The 21,234-nt window shown below is 38.2% G+C and overlaps 1 protein-coding gene across 1 annotated transcript in view; it reads left to right on the top strand.

Annotated features, from left to right (window-relative positions):
* The window catches only part of xirp2b (xin actin binding repeat containing 2b), a 103,728-nt gene extending 83,517 nt beyond the window's left edge, over nucleotides 1–20,211 (top strand). The window contains 6 exon segments of the mRNA XM_052027785.1: nucleotides 4,296–4,403; nucleotides 4,729–4,795; nucleotides 9,532–9,647; nucleotides 10,305–16,730; nucleotides 16,732–17,817; nucleotides 17,908–20,211. Coding sequence (XP_051883745.1) covers nucleotides 4,296–4,403; nucleotides 4,729–4,795; nucleotides 9,532–9,647; nucleotides 10,305–16,730; nucleotides 16,732–17,817; nucleotides 17,908–20,211 — 10,107 coding nt within the window.
* Nucleotides 20,212–21,234: the final 1,023 nt, after the last annotated feature.

Genomic DNA, 21,234 nt, shown 5'->3' with positions numbered 1-21,234 from the left:
ATTTCTTTTGAGACTCTTGTGCAATTTCATTAATTCTCTACTGTCATCTGTATTAACGTGTGCAGAACCTGGCCACATGTTCCTAAAGAAACATTTCTGCAACATTAAACTTTGCTTCAGTAATTGCTTTAAATACTGTACATTGTGCAGGTATTTTCATCAATATAGTGTGAATGCTTCTTCTGCACTGTGGATAATACAAGAATGGTAATTTCTAAAAATTATTTTTACAAATTGTATGTCAACATTTAAAGACCTCTATGCATACATTACAATGTAAAATTACTATATTTAAAATAAAACAAATTCTTAACAGTAAGCATAAAATCATGGAAGAGTACAGTCCTTATGGCCTACCACATCCATGCTGATTGTGATGCCTGGCTACACTAATCCCAGTTGCCTGCATTAGATCCATGTACCTCTACTCCCTTCCCATACAAGTACCTGCCCTAATGCCTTTCAAACATTGTAATAGAAGCTGCCATCATTACCTCCTCTGGCAGCTCATTCCAAATATTCACCATCCGCTATGTGAAGAACTTGTCCGTCAGGTCTCTAGTACTAAGGAAGCAGTATTTAAGAAATCAATACCTTACCTATCTGAATATGACCTCAGCAGTATTATTCTGGTTTAGAAGGGCAGAGTATGCGTTTGCAGAATTGAGTCTTTTTCATATTTTGGTCAACTTTATGGTTTACTATATTAATACTACAGAAAGATCTGAGGGTAATAAAGCAGAGCATACAATACATTAAAAAAAAGATGTCATGCCTTTGGCACAGGTAGTATTCTCAGCTTCCGCGCTCTCAGGGCTGAGCCTCATGTGGCAGATGCACATATTGGGAATTTTAGTCCCTTGGTCAACATTATTCTCTCAGCAAAAATAACATACGCATTGGACAAGTATCCAGCTTGTTCCAGACGTGCGGTATGGAAATGCTGACTGTAATGACAAGTGAACACAAGATATTAAGACAAACTTTAAATTTAAATGATCATTTTGGCTAATATCACCAAACATCTTAGCCAACGCATGAACTTAAAGAATTTAAGCTTAAAATTTCTGAGAAGTATTCAGCCTGAGCTACTAGCTAATTTGCTGTAGTAACTGAAATTCAAAAAAGGGCAGATGCTGGAAATCTGAAATAAAATAGAAAATCCCAGAAGTGCTCAGCAGGTCAGGCAGCTTCTGTGGAAGGAGAAACAGAGTTAATGATTCAAGTCAAACAAACTTCATCAGAGCTACTTGACCTTCCAAATATTTCTGGCATTTTCTCTTTTTATATGCTGTAGTAATTCTCTCTCCTCCCCTCAATTAATGGCCTTGTAAATCATTGAGAATGGCATTTTGTAATGGAACTCCAAAAGATGCCATTGGGGAATTCTAAATTCTGAAGTCATTTCAAGTATTTTATAATCATACATTAAAAATTTTATTTCCTGTGTCATTTCCTTTTTCATGATGTGGACATATGGATGTACATTTGAAAATGCTTCCATGTAAAATGAAAACTCCTGTGCTCCCATTAACTCTATGGCAATTTGGCTGGGAGAAAATAGATTTTTTAAATGTAATATTTAAAAAAAACAAGAACCTATTTGAAGTAAGATTTGAGGAATTATACTGCATATCTTGGTCAAAATATCACCCATCCTCGTGTCTTTTTCCTTGAAAACTGTGGGTCTTCATTCTTAATATGCAAGATTAAAGGAGGTGATTATTAAATATTGAGTCTATGTGTTTTCTTGGGATTGGCATTAATTAATGCAGTCAGCTAATTCAGGCCGAAGCAAATAAGCCCTTGTACCCCAAGGTGGTCAAATTAAATGTTCTTTGAAATTCCAGGAATAATTTGCATTCTGTTTGCATTTCAACCACCCAGATGGAATTGCAATTACTACTACTTTCAGGAGCCTTTCAAAAATAACATTTGAAATGTTAATATATTCAAATTGTCACACTGTGGAATACAGTTCACTAATTTGGTCTCCTTGATTGTCAAACTATTAAAGCAAACATCTGGAAAAGACAATAGGATTTGTATATTAACCCATCTGTCCACCCTTTGGAATTAGGAATGTTGTGCTCCCGTTTTTGGTTGTGTAAAATAACTCCCCTCCCAAGGGCACATTATGGTGGGGGTCGGGTGGAGGGTGGGGGGAGACTCACATCTTTCATTCTGAATGACGATCAGGATTCCACGAGTGTGTGGAGATTTTTGGCACTCTTATTACCTGCCTCTTGCTTGTCATTAGTAACAACTTGATTACCATCAAGTTAGTTACCATCAAGTATTCTGCTAAGAATATGTTTCATAAAGGTTATTTTTACTGTTTTATGAACTAATATTATAATTGCAGAAGTATCTTGCTGTATCTTACTTCAAATAGGCAGTTTTAATATAAATATATATGTAAATATAATTTACAGTATGATATTTGCACATAATTATTATATGTGTAAATATATAATAATATATTTACGCATTTATAATACAATATTAGACTCATGGCATTTTTCTCCCTTTAAATATAAATAACATAATTAAATTATACAGATGTACTGCATGAACCTTGATCAAATGATAGAAGAAAGGGTAGGAACGGAAAGAGAGAGGATATTCAGTCAATGCTTCTTGCACATCAGTAAAAGAATGGGCCCATTTGAAGGGAAGTGGCTGCATCACAGGAGATTAATTTGTTTTACAATGATTCAGCCTTTGAAAATGTTGTGTGGAGCAGATGGTTGTGATGGGTGACTGGGTACTAGTTAGCATTCTATGCGGTGTTACAATGACATTTTGTCAAATGGAAGTGTAGCATTACCCCAGTTACTTGGTGTCTAGTAATGCACAAGACATGACAGCAGAGATAATTCCCTAGTTCCCTTGATGCTGCATTCTTCCAGAGCTCTGGAAGCAGCATTGAGAGGGCTGAAAGCATTAGATGAAGGGCTGAAAATATTGGCTGGAGGGCAGGAAGCATCAATCAGAGGGCTGGCAACAGCAGACGGTGGATAAGAGAAACGAGACATCCTTCTACAGTGCCTGGGAACCTTGGAACTGGATGAGGGAGAAAACTGTACAGACAAAGGAATGTAGCAGGTTGAGACTATGCAATAGTATCAAGCCCAATTTAGCAATTGTTGAAGTTTGTAATCTGTAGTAGTCAGCATAGTGCACAACAGGCAATGCACAATCATCAGCCTTGACATCCCCTGAAAGATGTTCGATTGAATGTGGGGACCAATTTCTGACCCACTGACTTTTGCAATATTGGGAATAGTGTTTAGTGGGAAAGAAAATAAAAATGCTGTTGAAGAAAAATAATTACCTTTTTGATCTATGCATGACAGTGCTAACTGGGAATGTGCCACAGGAGAGGTAATGTTGCTAATCACGAGCCATGCAGCACTCAGGTTTCTGAAAGCTGTCCATGCTACAAGCTGCAAAACCCTACCAAAGTAACAGTAGCAAGTCTCCATTTGCACTGTGTTCCAGTCAATTTGTTGTCATAGGATGTGCAGAGTGCTCTAGAGCTTATCACAACCATGTTTTCTGTAGGCAAGTATCATGCCGGAAAAATATTGTTTTTGAAGTGCTTTAAAATGGACCAACATTTAGTAGGGAAACTATTATATTTCAAATAGAAAAGTAAATGTCAGAAAATCCCAAAAAGGTACTTCTCTTAAGGCATTGCAGACATGACAGTTTTTATTAAAGACAATTTAAGACCTCTTTTATTTGTGCAACGTCCTTTATTTAAATTTCTTGTGAATCCAGAGGCAAAAAGGACTGGCATAGTTGTGATTGAATTCTACCAAATATTTAAATATATTTGCATTATATGAGATTTTGGTGAGACCTGTCTGGCAAATAAATGAAAGGACCTGATCTGACTCAACTGCATGGCAGATGGCTGCAAGTTGTTAAGGAAGAGTGCAACATTTTCCTCCAAGTTCAGTGTTCCTGAACCAATTTTTCACCTACTTTCCAGGTTCGGTAATCTCTATAGCCACAGGAGCTCGAAGGTGTAGTTGAAAGGAAGATGAGTTGGAAAAGCAATAACACTTTTCTTATTTTGAATAGGTTGTCCATCTGTACTCTTGTACTTTTGAATTGAAGTAAGTTACATAGCTTTCTGGTGTTTTATTTGACCATGGTTATTTTCACTGATCACATTGCTGAGTAATTCTTTTTGCAGTAATGGCATGAACAAAAGCTGTTAATAAAGGTAGCAAGCTTTTCCTCTGTAAAGAGTTTTCATGTTCATGTTACACTGTGCATTTCAGGATGTAACAACCACCAATGAAATTACAGTGAACAGCAGCACCAGAAAAACAGAACAGGGAGATGACCCACTGCAAGCCAATGAACACTTATCTTATCAAACAGAAACGGTAATAACTGCAGTACAACTCTTGGATATGGTTATTTAAATTTAAATTGTAGTCTTCGTTGTTCTGTTTTTTGAAATTTAATATTATGGATTGATTAAAAAGCTTGATGATCTGACTTGGGTTTGAGTAAAATGTCTGGTTTATGAGAGCTAGAAGTCAGAAAATCTAATCATTTCACTTTGTAAAATGTACTGCTGCTCTAAAATTGTGGATTGACTTTAACTAGTAGCAGTTTAAATTACCTGGATTACACAGCTCTATGTTTATTGTATTTTCCTTTATTTTAAAAGTAATGAGTACCATTAAAACTCAAGTATTTCTGCAGGTCTCTGTTATTGAGCAGAATACTCAGCAATCAAGTGTGGTGGAAAATTTTGAAAATCACTTCAATGGTAAGTGCACATAATTGTATTATGTGTGACAGAAACACAAGGATGATTTATTTATTCCATGCTTAATTCACTTTGACATCCAAGTTGTCACAAAATATTGCAATGTGCAACTTGCATGCTGCTCAACAGAAATTGAAAATCAAAGCTTGATACCAATTACCACAACGTCTAACTCTCAAGATGACAGAATTTGCTATACGCACAAGAAATTCCTTAGCATCAAATTCCCATGTTTTCTTTATGTAAGTGTGGTGTAGCGATGGAGGAGACACTGGATGTTGAGGCAGAGTGTTGGGATGGGAATTTCTGATGTAGTGCAGTGAATGCATCTTATGCCCATCCCCTCTCACCCTACCCCTAACACCTGGTCAATTTGTCTGTGAGCATTTGTACATTCTTCAAGATTCCTGCCAAATGTGTTACAATGAAGCAAACTACAGTCTAATCTGCATTTACCCCAGAAACAAATTGCCACAATTTATAAAAGTGATTGTTAATTTTGCCCAGTTTTGTCTGTCTTGTTTGCCACTCAGCTCAAATTTTCGGAAATTCATATTGCGTTTTAGGTAGGGCTTAAGCATCTTGCATTTCAAGCACTCAGTTCTATTAACTACCTTCATTATTCTGTTAACATTGTAAATTGTTCTTTATTCGATCTAATAATATCTCAGTCTTGACCACAGATGAAACAGCACAAGATATTCTATGTAATATTTTCCTGTCTGCTAACTTCTGCATGAAAATAACAACATTGTACTTTGTATCCTATGACCCCTTGGTACACGAGTAAGACTACATTTAATATCGGGGTCTTGGATCCGGCATACAGGTTTTTAAATGGATTTGATAGAGGTAAAAGTACGTTGTCTAATACTATTGGTTAGTTCTTTCAAAAATGAAGGATATTGAAAACCATTTCTAATTTCATAGTCATAGAGCACTACAGCACAGAAGCAGGCTCTTCAGCCCATCTAGTCCATGCCAGCTTAGTTTTCTGCCTAGTCCCATCTACCTGCATCCAGACCATAGCCCTCCATACCTCTCTCATTCATGCACCTATCCAAACTTCTCTTAAGTGTTACAATTGAACCTGCATCTACCACTTCCGCTGGCAGCTCATTCCACACGCGCACCACCCTCTGAATGAAGTAGTTCCCCCTCAGATTCCCCTTAAATATTTCACCTTTCACCCTAAACCTATGTCCCCTAGTTCTAGTCTCACCCAACTTGAGGGGAAAAAGCCTGCATGCATTCACCCTATCTATACCCCTCGTAATTTTGTAGACCTCTATAAGATCTCCCCTCATTCTCCTGCGCTCCAGGGAATAAAGTCCTAACCTATTCAACCTTTCCCTATAACTCAAGTTCTCAATTCCAAGCAACATCTGTGTAAATTTTCTCTGCACTCTTTCAAGCTTATCGATATCTTTCTTGTAGGTAGGTGACCAGAGCTGCACACAATATTCTAAGTTTGGCCTCACCAATGTCTTGTACAACTTCAATATAACATCCCAACTCCTGTACTCAATGCCCTGATTTATGAAGGCCAATGGGCCAAAAGCTCTCTTTACGACCCTATCTTCCTGTGACACCACTTTCAAGGAATTCTGGATCTGTATTCCTAGGTCCCTTCGTTCTACCGCACATCTCAGAGCCCTACCATTCACTGTGTAAGTCTTACCCTGGTTTGTCCTTCCAACGTGCATCACCTCACACTTGTCTGCATTAAATTCCATCTGCCATTTTTCAGCCCATTTTCCCAACTGGTCCAGATCACTTTGCAAGCTTTGATAGCCTTCCTCGCTGTCCACTATGCCCCCAATCTCGGTGTCATCCGCAAATTTGCTGATCCAGTTTACCATATTATCACCTAAATCATTAATATAGATGATAAACAATAACAGACTCAGCACAGATCCCTGCGGCACACCACTAGTCACAGGCCTCCAATCAGAGGGACAACCATCTACTACCACTCTCTGGCTTCTCCTGCTAAGCCAATGTTGAATCCAAATGACTACCTCATCCTGAATGCCAAGCGACTTAACCTTCTGGACCAACCTCCCATGCAGAACTTTCCTTGATTTACTTAAAAACATATTGTTAGGTCAAGGTAAGAGCATAAGAAATCAGCCAGGGGCAGACCATTTGGTCCCTATGCTTTGTCTGCCTTCAGCAAGACCATGGCTCATGGCTGATCTGTTAGCTCAGCACCATTCTTCTGCACTAACCTCATATACCTTGATTCCCTCAATACACAAAATTCTATCTATCTTGTCCTAAATATACCCCAGTGACTGAGCTTCCACATTCATCTTGGATAAAGATGTTCAAAAGTTCACTGCTGTCAGGTTGAAGATATTTCCTCACATTTCAGTCCTGGAAGGTTAACACCGTACCTTGGACTGTGACTGTTGGCTCAAAACACGCCGTCTGGGCGAACAACATCTCTGCAAACCCCACATGAATTCTGTATGCTTCAATGAGATCACCTAGCTCTGGAGAGTGTAGGTCAAGTCTGCTCAATCTCTCCACAAAGAACAGTCCCCTCATGCCAGGGATCAATCTGGTAAACCTTTGTTGCACCCTCTCTGTCACAAGTACATCCTTCTTTAGGTAGGGAGTGCAGACCTGTTCACAATGTTCCATGTGTGGTCTGAGCAGAGTCCCAGGTAATTTCAGTAAGACTTCTGAACTCTTGTACCTTATCCTTCTGCAATAAAGGCTAACATATTTTTTGACTTCCTAATGGCTTGCTATACCCGCATGTGCAAGGATACCCAGGTCCCTCTGAATACCTTCCAATTTCCCACCTTTAAAAAAAGTACTCTGCTTTCCTATTTCTTCATGATGTATGACTTCACATTTTTCAACACTATATTCCATCTGCCATCTCATTCAACCAATCTGCCTACATCCCACTGGAGCCACTTTGCAACCTCCCGAAATTTCAAACTCCCACCCAGCTTTGGATATGTGATACTTGTTCCCCTTGTCCAAGTAATTGATGTAGATTGTGAACAGCTGGGGCTCCAGCACCAATCCCCTGACACCCCATTTGTCACAGTCTTCCATTTCAAAAGCAACCCGTTTACTTCTGCTCTCTGCTTTATGTCCATTAACTATTTCGCAATCTACTCCAGAAGGTTAATGACCTCTTGTGTGGACTTATTCTGATAGCGTGACACTTAGTTCTAGACTCACCATCCTCCTGCATTCAAGTGCATTTAAATATCAGTGAGACCACATCTCATGTATCCGAACTGAAGAGAATAAGGCCTAGTCTACTCATTCTCTTCATACAGCAAACCAGAGTAGTGAACTTTTGCTACACTCTCTCAGTGATAAATACTTCCTTTGTCAGATAAGGAGATCAAAATTTTACACAACATAATAGGTATGGTCTCACTGAAGCTCTTTTCAATTGCAATACAACATTGCTCATAATAAAGGCCGACACACTATTTGCCTTCCTAAATATTTACTGCATCTACATACTGGCTTTCAAGGATGTCTAGATCCCTTCCAACATCAACATTTCCCAATTTGTCACCATTCGGAAAAATACTCTGCCCTTCTGTTATGTGCACCAAAGTGGATGACCATACATTTTTCCACATTGTATTCCATCTGTCATGTTTTTTGCCCACTCACATTGCTTGATTTTATCCCAATAAAACCACTTTACATCCTGTGCCCTACTCACACTCCTATTTAGTTTTCAGCAATCTTCAGCAATCTTGGAAATATGACCTAAGACAGACAATTCTCAAAAAAAACTCTCAATTTTCTGTATCATGATTTCTCTTTCATTCATCCAAGTGGACGATACCCAATCCTATTGTTCTTTTCTAAGTGTTCTGATGCCACTTCCTTAAATATAGATGCTAACATTTCCTTTTCTACTGATGTCAGGCTAATTGGTCTATAGTTCCCTGTTTTTTTTTGTCTCCCTCCTTTCTTAAATTATGGGATTCCATTTCCAACATTGGATTCGGCAGAATCCATCAACTTTCCTGTATCTCATCCAAGTAAATATCTCTTATTTTAAGCCTATACACAGTATTTGGCTTAATGAAACCAATCATGATCCCATTCTCAACCAATGTCGATGGATGTTGACATTGAAATAAAGCTTGCTGGCAAACAATCTGTAGGAAATTGATTTCCCATATCAAGTCCATTCCCATCAACAAAAAAATTCAGGAGGTTAAACCTTTAATCTATATCACTGTGATTTTCCTCAGCGGTTCATTGGTTCTACCATCAGAATCTTGGCAAAAACCCATTTACAAACGGAGTTCCATCTAAGTTATTATGACAAACATGATAAGTTTGAATAAATATCCTGGAGTGTATTCTGGTGTCTTGCTAGGTAGTTAATGATTCACAGGGCTTTGGGAGCGGGGCTGATTCTACATTATTAAAGAAAAGTTTAATGATGCCTGCAGATAAGTGGAAGGGATGCCATGTTAATTAAGTGAAAGGATGAGAAAGTTGACAATATTTGACATAGACATGGACATCATGAAACTGGGAGTATAGGACTGTTTTTTGGTAAAACCTTTCTAAATTAAAATGAACTGAATTCCCATTTTTCTTCCATTTAAGCTTAAATATGTGAAGAAATGTTGTTGAAAAGGATAGGATATATAGAAGTGATAACTGGGAATTTGGGAACATTTGAATTTTATATTCTCCTATTACAAGAAAGTGTTTCACTTATATTTGAACAGTAGATGGAATCTCTGAAGATGAGATGCCCAAAGTCTCCACTCGAATGTTAAAGCAGCAGTTTGAAAAATCAGCCCAGCCCACCCAAATGGCAACAAACACCACCAAACAGATTAAGGTACAATGTACTGTGCACTTAAATGTATGCATGTTTACAAAAATGACTATTGATACTGTTTGCCTACTGATAAAAATTATTAATACAAAAAATTACACATTGTAAATGCAGTGGTTTCATCTGAAAAAAAAGGAGTACTTATTCTAACTTTGTCTTGCTTCCTTTTCTAATTCTTTAACATTTCTTTTCTCTGCTGCATATCATTATTTTTTCCACTTCCTATCATCATGTCAATATTAAACACTGCCCTTTCATCATTTTCTCCTACGTAAAGTATTTTTTGTTCCATTAAGTCATAAAATTAGGTGTACAAAGAAACGGTTGTGGAGAATTTAAGGATATTTTGAAGGAAGCACAAAGGTAAGAAATCACTTCCACACTGTGTTGCTTCATTAGTTACAACTGCCAGGAAATAAGGAAACCTAACTTTAATATCTGCAGCAGAGAAGCCTTTTGAAGAAATAACACAATATTGCAAAAGTGTTCAAAATTTCTTTGTGAGATTAAAATAGAACATTTTGTGAAATGGACTGATGATAATGGTGTTGTAATGCATTGCATGGAGATTGACTTGAAGCAGATTTCCAAACAGCATGTTGAATATCAGCAACAGAATACTCTGCCTAGTTCAACATGCTTATTGACTTTTCCATAAAGGCAGAACATAACTTCCAAGATATGGAGTGGCCTCAAGTTGTTTCCACTTCCAACATTTCTACAACAGTGGGCAAGATTACCGAAGTTGCAACATTAAGAGAAATAGACAGTGCAGCTGCTTCATTTTCCGTCAGCTCCAGTAACCGCGGGAGTATGGAAGAATTCCCCCCTCCTCCACCAGATTTACTAAATACACCACCTGAAATAAATTCGTCACAATCTCCCGAACCATCTCCTTTTTCAAGAAAACAAGTCATTCCCAAGGACTTGTATACAAAACAAAGAAACCTGTATGAGCTTAAACGTTTATATAAACATATTAATCCAGAGATGAGAAGGAACCTGGAAAAGGAATTTATTCAGGAGATCAGTGAGATTGTAACAAATGAAACTAAAGATAATGATGTAGTGGGAGATGTGCAGCAGGCTCGATACGTTTTCGAACACACTGGTCTCAGCCCTCAGAAATGCATGAGCCCAGAAAGAGAGTATTTAGAATGGGATGAGATCCTTAAAGGAGAGGTGCAATCCATGCGCTGGATGTTTGAGACTCAACCCTTAGATTCTATCAAGGATGAATCCCCTAATGAAAGCAGTGGAAAATGGATTTCACAGCAAGAAATGATAGCAGGAGGTGATGTGAAGTACACAACATGGATGTTTGAGACACAACCTATTGATGCACTTGGTGTAAGTCCTCTTGAATCTGCAGAACGCACTGGCAAGATTCCTGAATTAGCCAGAGGAGATGTCCGCACTGCCACTTGGTTGTTTGAAACGCAGCCGCTGGATTCAATGAATAAGATGTACCAGGAAAGTGACCAGACCACAGAGACTTCTGTCACTAAAGATATCACCGCTGGTGATGTCAAAACCGCAAGGTATTTATTTGAAACTCAGTCTCTTGACACACTTGGGCACTTGGATTCAGTAGATGAAATGAACTTCCTGCAGTTAAAAACTGAAGTTGAAGAAATAAAAGGAAATGTGAAGAAAACATCAAAGTTGTTTGAAACATTGCCCCTCCATGTTATTAGGGACCAGTCTGGTCATGTGCTGGAAATCAAAACTGTTAAAAGAGAGGAGATTGAGAGAGGAGATGTCAGGACTGCTCGCTGGCTGTTTGAAACAAAACCTTTAGACATGATTAATAAAGATGTTTCAAGCATAAAGGTTGTATGTGGGATCTCCAGGGAGGAAGTTAATCAAGGAGGAGTGAGCAGGGCTAAATGGCTCTTTGAAATGCAGCCATTGGACAGCATCAAAGAGGAGATAGAACCAGATTCTTCTATCAAATATAAAGAAGAAATTCTTGGTGCTGATGTTAGCAAACAATGCTGGATGTTTGAAACCCAACCATTTGACTCACTAAAAGACAATGATAACGCAAGGCCTGTAGAAATGGAAGAGATAATAGGAGGTAATGTACGTTCAACAAAACATTTGTTTGAGACTGTTCCTATGGATGCTTTAAAGGACAGCCCAGACATAGAACACCTTAAAAGTACAATTGCTTCTGAAGAAGAAAAAGGGAACGTGAGACATCAGACTTGGGTTTTTGAGACCCAACCACTTGAGATGATTGGGGAAGAGAAAGAAAAATGTACAAAATTAATTCACCTAGAAGAGATCAAAAAAGGTGATGTGAGCAATTATAGACAGGTGTTTGAAACAATGAATTTAAGTCATGTTGATGAATCTAAAAAAATTCAAGTGGATGGTGTAATCAGTGGTGCTGTACGGTCTAATCGAACTTTATTTGAAACAACTCCTCTGTATGCCATACAAGATAGTGCTGGACACTATCATGAAGTTAAAACTGTGAGGAGAGAAGAAATTGTGAGGGGTGATGTTCGAACATGCAGATGGATGTTTGAGACGACTCCTATTGATCAATTTGATGAAAGTATTCAAAAGTTTCAAATTATCAAGGGGATATCTAAAGAAGAAGTACAATCTGGTGATGTGAAAACAGCTAAGTGGCTCTTTGAAACACAACCACTTGATGCCATCAAATATTTCAGCAACATAGAAGGTGAAGAAATTGTTACAAAACAGCTTGATGACATCAAAGGAGATGTACAAACCTGCCGATGGCTGTTTGAGACACAGCCAATGGATGCTCTCTATGAAAAGGTAGAAGTTAAAAATGAAGTAAATGAGATCCAGAAAGGTGACGTAAAAACTTGTACGTGGTTATTTGAAACACAGCCTTTAGATGCAATAAAAGATCATTCAGAAACAATTATCACAATGCGAACCATTCAGCAGGAAGAGATACAGGGAAGTGATGTTCGATTAGCCCGGTTTCTGTTTGAGACTGAACCTCTGGGAAACATACAAGGGGAAAAGAAGGAAGAGTTTAGACAAATAACTGAAATAGATATTCAATCAGGGGATGTATCTCGTAAGAAATGGATCTTTGAAAATAAGTCTCTTGATTTGATTAACTCCAGTTCAGAAGAAACTTTAAAGAAAATTAGATCTATGACAGCAGAAGATATTCAGAAGGGTAATGTCATTAATTGTACTTGGCTTTTTGAAAATCATCCAATAGATACCATAAGAGAAATATCTGAAGAAAAAGAAAGTCTTCGCACAGTCACAGACGTTCAGGGTGGGGATGTTGGTAAAGGACGTTTCATTTTTGAGACCTTTTCACTGGATCAGATTAAAGAAGAATCATCAGAAACTACAGATTTCAAGAAATTTAGTATGGATGAAATAGAAAAAGGAGATGTCAAAAACTACACTATGTTGTTTGAAACCCAGCCACTATACGCCATCAAAGACAAGGAAGGATGTTATCATGAAGTGACGACTGTTCGGAAAGAGGAAGTGATCAGTGGGGATGTGCGGGGTACCAGGTGGTTGTTTGAAACTAAGCCTTTAGACTCAATTAAAGAAAATGATGAAGTATATATCATTAAAGCTGTGACACAAGAGGATATTAAAAAAGGTGATGTTACTTCTGCACGTTGGAGATTTGAAACACAGCCACTGGACAAAATTGCAGATCACGAGAAAGTAATCCCTAAAACAATCTGTGATGTGCAAGGTGGTGATGTGAGATCAAGTACCCAGCTATTTGAATCCGATTCCCATCAAAAATATGTTAGAACAGTAAGTGTCAGTGAAATTCAACATGGTAATGTTAGGACAGCCACCTGGCTTTTTGAAACTCATACCATTGACGAAATAAAAGGAGAAGATTCAGAATATAAGAAGATTGAGACAGTTGGGCGAGAAGATGTACAAAAAGGAGAAGTAAAACAGGCCATTTGGCTTTTTGAAAAGCAACCACTGGACAGCATACAGGAAGTTAATGAAACATCTACAAAAATAATTCAAGAAGATATTCCACAAGTAGATGTTAAAACTACAACCTGGCTTTTTGAAACTACACCTCTGCACCAATTCAATGAAAGTCCAGCAGAAAGGCCAGAAATAATAGGGAAAAATATTGAGGAAACCCTTAAGTCACTTTATGATTGCAAAATTCTTCAATCCCAAGGAATCCTTATTGAAGCAAATGAGGTTGGAAATGTCAAAATGGCTAAGTATCAACTTATGAATCAAACCTCCCCAGAGATACAAAAAGAACAGATCGTCAGAGGAGATCTCCAAAATATCATGATGAAATTACTATCCAAGAAAGAGACTCCAACGAAGGGAATTACTGTTGACGATGATGAAAAAGGCAACATCCATTTAACTACAGCACAGCTTTTGAAGAGAACAACAGACATTAATGTAAATAAAGAGGAAATAATTGGTTGTAATATTCAGCAAGTAATCAACAATCTTTTAAATCATGACACCAGTGCAAAGAAGGGAATTCTAATTCAAGAGAGTGAAAAAGGGGACATTAGAATGACAGTTTATTCTCTTCTCAACAGGCCAGATCATACTAAAGTCTACCAAGATGAAGTCATTAAAGGGGATGTACAAGGGGCAATTGATAAGCTTATAACCACATCTCAGAGCAGTGGATTTTCACAGAAAGTTAAAGTAAATGACACAGAAAAAGGAAATGTTCAGTTTTATACAACATGCATTGAATCAGGTGCATTAGACTACCTTAAACTCCTTCAGCAGGAGACTGATGAAAGTGCTGTAATTCAACAGGAGCCCAACGAAATAATACATGGTGATGTTGAAGCTGCCAAACAAATGCTTCAGGCGCAGCAAATGCAAATTGAACGTACAGTTGCAGAGTCTGAAATTTTGTCTGGAGATGTCCAAAGTGCAATGTTGGCTTTTACCGCAGAAAAGCAAAGTACATCTGCCAACGTAGAAAAAGAAGAAATTATACCTGGAAATTTAAAGGCAGCTTTGGATTCTCTCAATCAGGCCATAAATCAACCTGTACTTGTAGAAAAGGAACCGATTGTACGAGGCAATTTATCTGCAACTCTCAAATCTCTTGAAGAAGCAAAATGTCAGAAAAAATACATTGAAAAGTTTGATGTTATCCCAGGGGAGATTAAAAGCACCCCAGATCCATTAGAAAAGTCATTAATTAGTAGAGTTAAAGAGGATGAGGAAGGTGTGGTGTGCAACGACCTCCAGAATGTTTCAAAATGTTTGGAAGAGGCTCAAAGCAAAATGAAGCACGTTGAAAAAGAAGTCATAATGAAAGGTGACTTTCAAACCAGAATGGCAAATGTAATGGAAGCAAGTTCTGAAAAGGTGGCATTCCCACATCAGGTGAGCAATAAAGGAACTGTGAAAGTAAACCAAAAACTACCAGACCCCCCACAACAACTTCATGCCAGTACACCAGCAGATGGTCAAGATACCACTGCAGTCCGCCAAGAAGGCCAGAAAAAGATATATGTAGCAAAAAGTATTGATAAAGAAGATGCACAGGCCTGCATAAAATCACACTTAGCAGCTCAAGAGCAAAATAACATGAATATTACTAAGCACATTAACACAGAAATACAGGCAAAACAGAACATCAATCAACCTGTGAGTACTCAAGATGTTAGTATGGGAGTAGATAAGTCAGTGAAAAGTTACACAAGAGAGAAAATTCAAACTGTTTTACCACCTGATAAGCAACATCAAAATGAAGTTGTTAGGAAAGGCAGGAAAACAATCTCAGACGTGCACACAGCCACAAATACTTCTGAATATGTTGGTTCTCAAAATGTACAAGTGACCAGAATCAAATCTACAGTTGATAGTAAAGAACTGTTTCGTTCAGTTGACAGACAAACACCTAAGCAGTTTGTTCCAGTTTCAACAGATGTTCAGAGAACCTTCCAGTCGCCAAAAATTTCTGAATTTATTGACATGTCAAATACTGAGATTTGTGCAGGATCTGATATCGCCACTGGACAAGTGGTGAGCTCTCAAATCAATCAGAGCACTAATAATATTCAGCAAATTGCACAGACAACCTATCCAAAAATTCAGACTTTGCCATCTCAGTCAATCACAGAAAATGATGTAAAAGCTAAACATGCAATTAAAAACATCAAGGAGTTGCATAAAACTGACAACCTTAGACAGGGAGTAAATAAAGGACTTGTACCTATGATCAAATCTGGGACATCTTTATTAGAAAAATCAAGAGTGTCTACAGATGGCATGAGCAGTAAAACTGAAAACACTAGAAGGGAAGGATTAAGCCATGTGAAAAAGAGAAAAAAGACCATGCCGGAAGTTCAATTTTCAGCTCAAACGTATTCTTGTGCTGAACCATCTCTTCCTCCCCCTCCTCCTCCACCTGTAGAAGACGATGGTCAAATGTTTCCTCTCCCACCACCTCCTGTAGTCCAAATAAAGCCTGAGATGTATGAAACAGAACTTCCTCCTTCTCCTCTCCCTCCTCCACCTCCTCCCCCTGTTACTCCCACTATAACTCTTGCCCAGGAAAAGTTGATCGCAGGACGCCTTCCTCCATCACCTTTACAATCTGAGTTGAATTTACTATCACCACCACCCTCTTGCCCTCAATCCCCTTCACAACAAAGAAGACTTGTTAACAAAGCATCAAAGTTGGAGTCCACATCAAAAATGCCACATCAAACATGTCTCAAACCATATGAGCAAATCAAGAAGAAAGCACCACCCATTTCAAATTCAAATGCAATTACAACAGAGGAATCTACATCATCAAAGCTGGATACTCAACAGCAGAGCCAGGAATTCACACATGAAAAATCCATTCAGCATTCATCGAGTTCACAGACTGTACAATCTCCGTTCCCTCAGACAGCAGTAAGGCCTGTTCAAAAATCGTCCCAGCCAAGGGGAGGAAAATCTCCTTCTGCTATCAAAAGAGTTTATGTGCCACCAGCTCCTTCATCTAAAACAGAAGTTGTAAAACCACAATCTAAACCGTTTGTCAGGAAATTTAAAACTCCTTTGATGATAGCTGAAGAAAAGTACAGAAAAGAGAGAGAAGAAATGGAAAAAAAATAAAGCAGCAAAAATGGCTTGGCCTGTAAATACTGGAAAGGTAGTAACAGAAGAATCAAAGTTCCCAGCAAGGGTTGGATCCGAAAATGTGAAGCCTTCAGTTTTGTCAACTGCAGCTGCTGATCATCATCTGAATTCCTCTGTTGTTCAGTTAATGGAAACAGTAAACACGCCTACTGCTGAGAGACATGCCCCTCAACCAAAACCAGCAGGTCCCACTGCTGAGAGACATGATTCTCAACCAAAACCAGCAGGTCCCACTGCTGAGGGACATCCCCCTCATCCAAAACCAACAGGTCCCACTGCTGAGAGACATCCCCCTCATCCAAAACCAGCTGATCTCACTGCTGAAAGACATGACTCTCAACCAAAACCAGCAGGTCCCACTGCTGAAGGATATCCCCCTCATCCAAAACCAGGAGGTCCCACTGCTGAGGGACATCCCATTCATCCTAAACCAGGAGGTCCCACTGCTGAAGGATATCCCCCTCATCCAAAACCTGCAGGTCCCACTGCTGAGGGACATCCCGTTCATCCAAAACCAAGAGGTCCCACTGCTGAGGGACATCCCATTCATCCTAAACCAGGAGGTTCTACTGCTGAGAGATATCCCATTCATTCAAAACCAGGAGGTCCCATTGCTGAAGGATATCCCCCTCATCCAAAACCAGCAGGTCCCACTGCTGAGGGACATCCCATTCATCCTAAACCAGGAGGTTTTACAGCTGAGGGATATCCCCCTCATCCAAAATTAACAATGCCTCCTGCTGCGGATGGGATATCCTCAAAAACAGTGACCTCTGCTTCTTCCTCCCAGTCAGCAGTGTTGTCTGCTTCAGAGCAGTTACATCGTATCTTAAACAATTCTGCAGATGTAATGATTAATAAGGAAGCAATGTTAAATGCTCTTAAAGATTCAGTGAAAGATATTGGCTTGGAAAATATTAAACAACACAAGGCGGTGCACAAAAAGGCACAAGTACAATCTGGTAATCTAAAATCTCAGTCAATATCTGTGCCAAAATTTAAGGTTAAAACTATTCAGCTCCCCAAAGATGTTCAAAAAATGCAGGAAAAGAGAGAAAATATATTGCCATACAAAATGGAGCAAAAACAAATTTTAAAAGCAGAAGAAAATATAAGTCAAGAGCAAGTTGCTATTAAACAACAGTTTCAACAAATACAAAATGACCTTGTTGGTATGGCAAAACAAGAGCAGCTTAACTTCACTGTTCATGATGAATATAGTCATTCAGCGACTGAAGAGAGAGACTGGAACATTGAAAGGATGGCAATTTCACAAACACTTCCAACAAACATGATATACGATCATGTGAAAAATAAGAAAGAGGTACAACATAATCAGCAGTCATACAGAGCTCATTTAAAAGAAACTCAGAAAATGCAACAAAAGAAAGTAAATGAGGCCATATATAAAGAAGTGAAGAATGAAAAGGGGCAGAAGCATTATGTTAAGATGCAGGAAGAAGCAGTTCCAAAGATTCAAGAACAAGATCCACAGAAAGGTGATTGGAAGGAAAGAGCTATTGGAAAAAATCAAGTCGAAACTAAATACAACACCTTTCAGCAAAAATCTAATGCAATAAATGCAGGTAGTGTGCATGGGCTGGTCCCTGCTCACATGGAGGATATAAAACAGGAGAGCAAAGAAAGCAGAGAAATGGCTGTGTACGAAAAGGAATTTGATAAAGGAGCTGCAAAATATTATGTAGAAATTAGTGATAGTTACCGAAAGCGTGAGGAACTGCAAAACATTTTATTCAGATTAATTCAATTTGAAAGAGATAATGACAATATAGATTTAAATGCCATGAAAACCTTTTTGGAAAAGGTTCCAACCTGGCTTACTGATGGCCATGAATTAACAATGAAAGCTACCAAAGGAAATAATTTGCAAAATATGAAAAAGGAACTAACACAGATTAAAAAGAAAGCATTACTTAAACTCGCATATTTCGATGAATCAATACAAAAAGCATTGATATCTATTTCTGGTTTAAAACTGGAAAATGAAATGTTTCGTTCTGCCTCGCCTTCACAGAAGATATCCAAGATAAGTATTGGCTCTTGCAAATTAGATAAGCACGGGAAAGACAATGTAGAAGAGCAAGCATGTGAAAGTAAAAGGGAACAAGTGAATGAAAGTAGATTTGTAGAGCAGAGAGCCCAATCTCCAGCAAAAAGAATGGTATCACCATCCCCTTCTTACATCACTATTGAGTCAACAGCTAGACGCACAGAATCACCTCTTAGAACTGTTCCCTCTCCTCCACTTCCTCAGAAAACATACAGTACACCATCTCCAGTCCAAAGGGAAGCTACACATACACCTCCATTACCAATGCGCAACTCAGAGATGACAACATCCAGAATCCGCACATCTTCAACATCATCCTCTCCAACAAGGGGCAGGCGTTATGATCAGCTTGTCAAACTTAAAGACACCACTGCGAAACTGTCACAGGGAATTTCACAACCTGCGCAGCCTACGTATGTTCAGATACCAGAAAAGAGGTCAGAAATTATTCCATCACCAGCAACTCTTCGACGTCAGTTAAAGATTGACACACCAGTTTCAGATATGTTACCTAAATCTGAATCTCCTGTAACTTCTGTTACAGTTAAAGATATAACAGAAATGTTTGAAGAAGCTAGAAGATCAGAAGAAAACAAAGTTTATACACGTAAGGATCCCATAGACATTCCAGAACGTTTGGGCTCTGACACAGAGGATACTGAATCTGCTGCTAGCAAACAGCGAGTTCAGATGCCGCAAGTAGACCTTTCAGAACTTGTCAATAAATTTGAAATGCCAGATCAAACAAATTATTTTCAAAAGGAGCAGGTCACATCCACTGAAAAAGTAGGAAGTGAGTATAAAGATGACTATTTCGGAAGAACAAATGAGTTAGAAGAAATCCCAAAATTTGATATAAAATCTGTTAAGCCTGTGTTTGAAAGTTCTGGACAAATATCTATTCCTATAAAACATGAAAATTCTCCAAGGGATAGAAAACCTCTGAAAAAATCTCAACATTCTCAGAAAGTCAGAGATGAAATTAAGAAGTCAACACAATCCATGTTGTATCCTGAAGCAATTAATAAGCAATTTGCATGTGTGGATAACTTTGAAACTGAAGCAATCGGCTCAAGAACTAGCATTCAACACTCTGAAGTGTTTTCAGGTATTGATTCCAGGCATGCTCCACCAACCTATGAAGATGTCATTTCAGGGCAGACTTTAGACATATCAACTGATAAAACGCCAGAAGAGCTGCTGAAGAATTTTCAAAAGACGTGGCAGGAAAGTGAACGTGTATTCAGGAGTCTTGGTTACAAAATCTCAGACACCAGTGAAACCATGTGGCAAGAAGATGTACTTCAGGAACATATGGCTTTGACTGGTAATCTGCATGAAAGTGTGGAGATAAAATTTAAAAAGCAACAAAACTAATTCCTCAAAGTAAGATCAAAATTCTTCTGGAATTAATACTAATTGTATTTTTTTTTAACTGATTTGCTGTGCTGTTTTATACTATCACATTTCTAATGTGAACATAAATACTAACACTGATCTAAACAGGTGAGATTTCCTTGGTATTGACATTTAGCTAATAATTCAACAGGTTAGATATTTCCATATCAAGCTAATTTGATCACTTCTGGGTAGCAGATTCGAAAACTTACATTTTTATAATCTTAAAACATCCAGAACAAATATCTTAGAGTGCTTCAAGAACAGTGAAAAATAAATGCACACTGAATAAGAAAGAAAATAATGATATAAGAGGAGGACTGGAAGTAAGATTGGAGAAGAAATTTTAGGACAATTTTTGAAAGCAGGATGGAGGCAAAAGGGCAAAGGTTATGAGGATGTGAATGAAGTTGGTGAATGAGTAGCTATTGATAGTGGAGTAGTGGAAATAAGGATCAGGGTGCAGGACGGTGCTAGAAGAGAAGTGAGCATATAAAACATCATTCTTGGAGAAAATCAGAATGGCAGGAAGCAAAGAGGCCATTAAGACTCTTAATGGTAAGGAAGAGAATCTTAAAATCAATTCTCTTTGTTACTGATGGAGACTTGTACACACTGTGGTCATCAGGATCGGAACCAAGGATACCAAGAAACCAAGCATACACTTCTTGTAAACCATTGCAGAAATATCCTCATAATCACAATTCTATGCCGTTTCTCCATTAATAAATTGAGGGTCCCTTTGAAAGACTGTTACATTTGTGGTCATCAGGACCTTACTTATACAGTCATTTGTAAAAGCTTATTTTCTTGGATTTGTTTTTAACTAAACCAGCTCAAATTTTGATTATATCCTTACAGAATTTTTTTATATCTCCTTCAGACTGAGGGATCTTTAAGCTGAGGATAAACATTTTCCATTTCTGATATCAGTGCCAACATCAAACATTTCGAAAGAAGATATCGCTATTGTTAGCATTCAGGGTTTATGCATTTCCTTTA

This window comes from Pristis pectinata, chromosome 1, assembly GCF_009764475.1.
Source record: "Pristis pectinata isolate sPriPec2 chromosome 1, sPriPec2.1.pri, whole genome shotgun sequence".
NCBI classification, from domain to species: Eukaryota; Metazoa; Chordata; class Chondrichthyes; order Rhinopristiformes; family Pristidae; genus Pristis; species Pristis pectinata.
Note: the sequence above shows the minus strand (reverse complement) of the source record. Positions and strands in the feature narration are given on the sequence as shown.